Source organism: Chrysochloris asiatica, unplaced genomic scaffold (assembly GCF_000296735.1).
Source record: "Chrysochloris asiatica unplaced genomic scaffold, ChrAsi1.0 scaffold00042, whole genome shotgun sequence".
Classification (NCBI taxonomy): Eukaryota; Metazoa; Chordata; class Mammalia; order Afrosoricida; family Chrysochloridae; genus Chrysochloris; species Chrysochloris asiatica.
The window spans coordinates 9,017,408-9,021,619 of record NW_006408560.1 but is presented as its reverse complement, the minus strand read 5'-3'; the positions used below and the strand labels follow the sequence as shown (position 1 = coordinate 9,021,619).

Here is a 4,212-nt window from a genome sequence, read left to right as displayed (position 1 = left end):
AGGAGCAGAGGGCCCTGGGACCATCAATGGAGAAGAGCGGAGAGCAGGACCCTACCCAGAGAAGCAGTGATGCCTGAGATGGAGGCAGAGACGATGACGTGGAGAGATGGAGTGGCTGGGGACTTGAGATCCAGAGAGGGAAAGGGGCTGTGTGCTGATGACCCAGGGGGTGTGGGGGTCAGGCTTGCAGGGTGTACCCTTTGGTTGGTTGATGATGCATGGACAGGATTGTAACTATAGCAATGAAATGAAATATGATAGGATGAATGTAAAACTAATGGTCCCCCATGTAAACTATCACATAATTCATAATAAAACATTTATTATTTTTTTTTAAAAAAAGGACCAATCCTTGGAGAAGGACATCATGCTTGAGAAAGTGGAAGGTCAATGAAAAAGAGGAAGACCACCCCAACCCCCCAACAAGATTAACTGACGCAGTGGCATCAACAATGGGCTCCACAGAACAATAATTGTGAGGTTGGCCCAGGACCAGGCAGTATTTCATTCTGTTGTGCATAAGGTCACTATGAGTTGGAACTGACTGGACAGCACCTAACAGCAACAGTCGACGGCCTCTGAAAATGTGAGACAAAAAAGGCCTGGTTTTTTAAAGACACCAGTGGGGCCACTTCTATTATAGCAGCACTAGATATGTAAGACAGTGGGCGTGGTGTCAAACCAGCCCAGTCTTGTCCTAATCACAAATGCAATCTCTCCTCAGCCGAAACTTGCTGATGAAAGACCGCCCCTAGGACAGAAAGGAGAGAGATTGGTCTAGGAGGTTGCTGTTCCCAAAGCATAACTGAAAAGTTCTCATTCACTTTGCCACGGCCTCAGGACGCAGTCATGATGAGGAGAGGCTTCCAGATGGCAGCAAGACTAGGCCACCACAGAGCCCTGCTCGGTGCCCACCGAATCCTGCCCAGACACCACCCTGCTTCAGCTTTTGGATCCTCCACGGATGTCCTGGTGAGTGAGTTACCAGTTCAGCCAGACTGGCAGCTGGAGGAGCACCCTAAATCTCCTTTATCCAGCTCAAGTCAGGTGGGTGGGCAGTGTGCTGGGGAGCTACTTAATTTGGTAAACGGAGTCCCAAATCACCCAGGCTGAAGACTAAAACCACCAGTACACTTAGGTCCCAATCTGAGTCTTATGTGACAACAAACAAGGCACTTTCCCCCTCTGGCACTCAGGTTGCTGTGGCTAAATTGAGATGTCCCTAGACAGAGGCATCCCCAGGATAGAATTCAGATGAGTCTCCTCTGTCTGTGGTGTTGGAAAACAACTCACTCATAGCCTGCAGTTGTGACTGGAGCATGAGCAGTCGATAGAACACAGGCTCCCTTCATCTCACAGGTCCCTGGCCTCAGCTCTGGTACCACACCTCTGAGAAGGCCCAGACATGTTCAAAGGAGCTGCCCTGCCCAGGAACAAAGCCAGAGTCGATCCTGAGGGTAGGGGGTTGTAACAGTAACCCTCTCCAACTGTGGTGCATCCCCTAGGGTAGACAGTGTCTGAGTACGGACTTCTGTCTGACTGTTCTTATACTCACAATCTTGGCAATCTTTGCCATCATTTCTTCAGTTTTCTTACTTGGCATAAACCAAACACCAAACCCACTGTCATAGAATTGGTTCTGACTCACAGTGTTCCTACAGGATAGAGTGGAACTGTCCCATAGGGTTTCCAAGTCTGTCATTGTGTGGCGCTGTGGGTTAATGTACCAGATTGCAAAGCCGTTTGAACTGCAAGGTCAGTGGTTCAAGCTCACCAGCTGCTCTTTGGAAAACCTATACAGGGTCGCTATGGGTTGGAATCAATTCGACGGCACTTGACAACAGCAATCTTTACAAAGCATACTGCCACATACTTCTTCTGTGAAGTGGCTAGTGAGTTCCAACTGCTGAGCTCCTCATTTGCATGTTGTTGTTAAGTGGGTCTGAACTGCCAACCTTGTGGTTAGCAGTCCTGTGCTTCTACTACAGCACCACACCAAGACTTCATCTGCATAGTAGAGGTAATGCCAGCAGTTTGCAGCATCAAAGAGTTGATACCACAACAAGTTCACATCAAGCTGATTCCGACTTTTGGCAACCCCACTTATATCCAAGTACAGCTGTGCTCCATAAGGTTTTCAATGGCTGAGTTTTCTGAAGTAGACCAACAGGACTATCTTCTGAAGTGTCTCTGGGTAGACTCTGATCTCTAGCTTTCCAGACAGCAGCTGAACACACTTAACCATTTACACCAACCACGAACTCCAACAGATTTTTCAACAACTGAAACTGTTGGCCTTTCCCTTCTTTAACCCTTTAGGATCCCCATGCCTAGTCACCCATAGGGGTCTCCAGCCCTCTGCAAGGAAGATGGACCCTGTCCCTCAGCTAACATTCTGGGGGTTGGGTTGTAAATATTTGAGGGAGGAGAAAGCCTTGTCTTTTCCCAAGAAGCAACTGGTAGATTCTAACTGCTGAGCTCGCAGTTAGCCACCCAACTCATAACCCGCTATGGTATCTGGGCTTCTTAGGAAGCTATCTAGTCCCCCTGACTTTCCTGCCCAGGTCTCCAGATTCTGTCCAAAGAAGACAGACTTCAAGGATTTTGCCCTCCCCAATGCTAGCTGGTGTCCAGACATGCTAAGCACGTACCAGGAATTTCTAGAGAAGACGAAGGCCAACGGCTGGATCAAGCTGCCCTCCTTCAAGTCCAACAGAGAGCACATCCAGGGGCTTAAGCTTCCGTTTGGGTTAGAAGTCACCTCCGGTAAGGCCAAGCCTGAGAATGTCCATCAACACATGCCCCAACCACACAGACTGGCAGGACCCTGTCTGCCCCTAGCCCAGTCAGTTCAACCAGCCCTTCTTTTTCCAGCAGAGTCACCTTGTGTTCAGCCTCTAGAAGGAAATTCACAAACCCCTTCTAGTTCTCAGCCTGCAAGTTCTTCCTCAGTCTGACTCCACCAGTCCTGCTGCAGCTCGGGGCAGGTGGGAAAGTGCTCTATTGGGTCTCTGGTTGCCTTCCTCTCAATTCAAATAAGTGCATTCTAAAAGGGCCCTGCCTTTCTCCCAGGCCTGTGTGTCCCCAGCTTCACTCCCTTACGACTTCTTACCTGTTTTTCTTGCCTTATTTTCAAACCTTGTTCCATTCCTCCTCCCCAAGATCATAAAAACCTTTGGAATTCCTTTTCCGCTCCAGGACTCTCACACCATGCAGGCTCTGCTAAGCCCAAAGCAGCACTCTGGAAACACCCACTGGACCAGATAGCTTCCGCCTTTGCCTTTCTTAGCATGTGCCTGCTTGTGTGTGCCTGCTTGCATGTGTGTGTATGTGCATGTGTGTATGTGCACATGTATGTCTGCATGTACACAGACTACCTGAGGGTTTACAGCTGGGGCAAGCACCAAAATGTATACTTTTTAAAAAACAGTTCATTTCCAAAAGAGGATTGACATAGTTATTGCAACTCTCTTGTGTGTGTGTTTTGGTGGTGGGATGGGGACCAGAACTTTGGTGGACTTTTCTGTATTTATTTCTCTGTTGATTTTCTTTTTAATTATATGTGAACTACTTGAATTACGTTTTAAACATTCAGTGCTTAAGGCCACTTACAGTAGACCTGGTCACGATCCTGTGTCTGCCTTCAACTAGGGAACTTCCTGAGTATTTCTCTCCAAGACCGAGAGCTTCCTGAAGACAAGGGTTGTATCCACTGATTCACTCTCCTTGACCCCATATCCAAGGCAGGGCTCATCCTGGGGAGCTGAATGGCTGGTCCTGCATCCTGAAGAGGCCCCACACCCGCCATACCCTCCCTCCTCCATCTTTCCCCAGACAAAAAAGACTGGCGCATTTTCACCAGGTGCATCCAAGTGGAAGGACAAGGATATGAGTATGTCATCTTTTTCCACCCGTCCCAGAAAAAGTCCGTCTGTCTTTTCCAACCAGGCCCCTACTTGGAAGGAGCCCCAGGGTAAGGCCATAGGTCCTTGGCTACCTTCTGGGCTTGGCTCAGCAGGGTTGGTGGGCACTCTCCAAGCCCCGAAGTCTGCACCCCTCTTTGAGGAGATGAGTAGGGGATGGGGGACACACAGGGTTCAGTCTCACATTGCCTCAAAGGAACATCCTGGGTCATCTGGACCATTCCCCATTATACAGATAAGGGAAAGCCTCCTTACTGAAATCTCAGAATTTTCCAGCAATAAAGGAGCT

At 48.8% G+C, this 4,212-nt stretch overlaps 1 protein-coding gene across 1 annotated transcript; it reads left to right on the top strand.

The window, feature by feature from the left end:
• The first annotated feature begins 849 nt into the window (after window positions 1-849).
• THEM5 (thioesterase superfamily member 5) lies at window positions 850-3,977 on the top strand. Its single transcript, XM_006861442.1, has 3 exons — window positions 850-972; window positions 2,565-2,766; window positions 3,835-3,977. The coding sequence occupies exons 1-3, from the start codon at window positions 850-852 to the stop codon at window positions 3,975-3,977; spliced, it is 468 nt and encodes a 155-aa protein (XP_006861504.1).
• Window positions 3,978-4,212: the final 235 nt, after the last annotated feature.

What these genes read in the sequence shown, in the direction of transcription:
- THEM5 (XM_006861442.1), top strand. Translation starts at nt 850, where the DNA reads ATGATGAGGAGAGGCTTCCAGATGGCAGCAAGACTAGGCCACCACAGA. An exon ending in GATCCTCCACGGATGTCCTG is followed by an intron (nt 973 to 2,564) that starts GTGAGTGAGTTA and finishes TTTCCTGCCCAG; the next exon opens with GTCTCCAGATTCTGTCCAAA. An exon ending in TGGGTTAGAAGTCACCTCCG is followed by an intron (nt 2,767 to 3,834) that starts GTAAGGCCAAGC and finishes ATCTTTCCCCAG; the next exon opens with ACAAAAAAGACTGGCGCATT.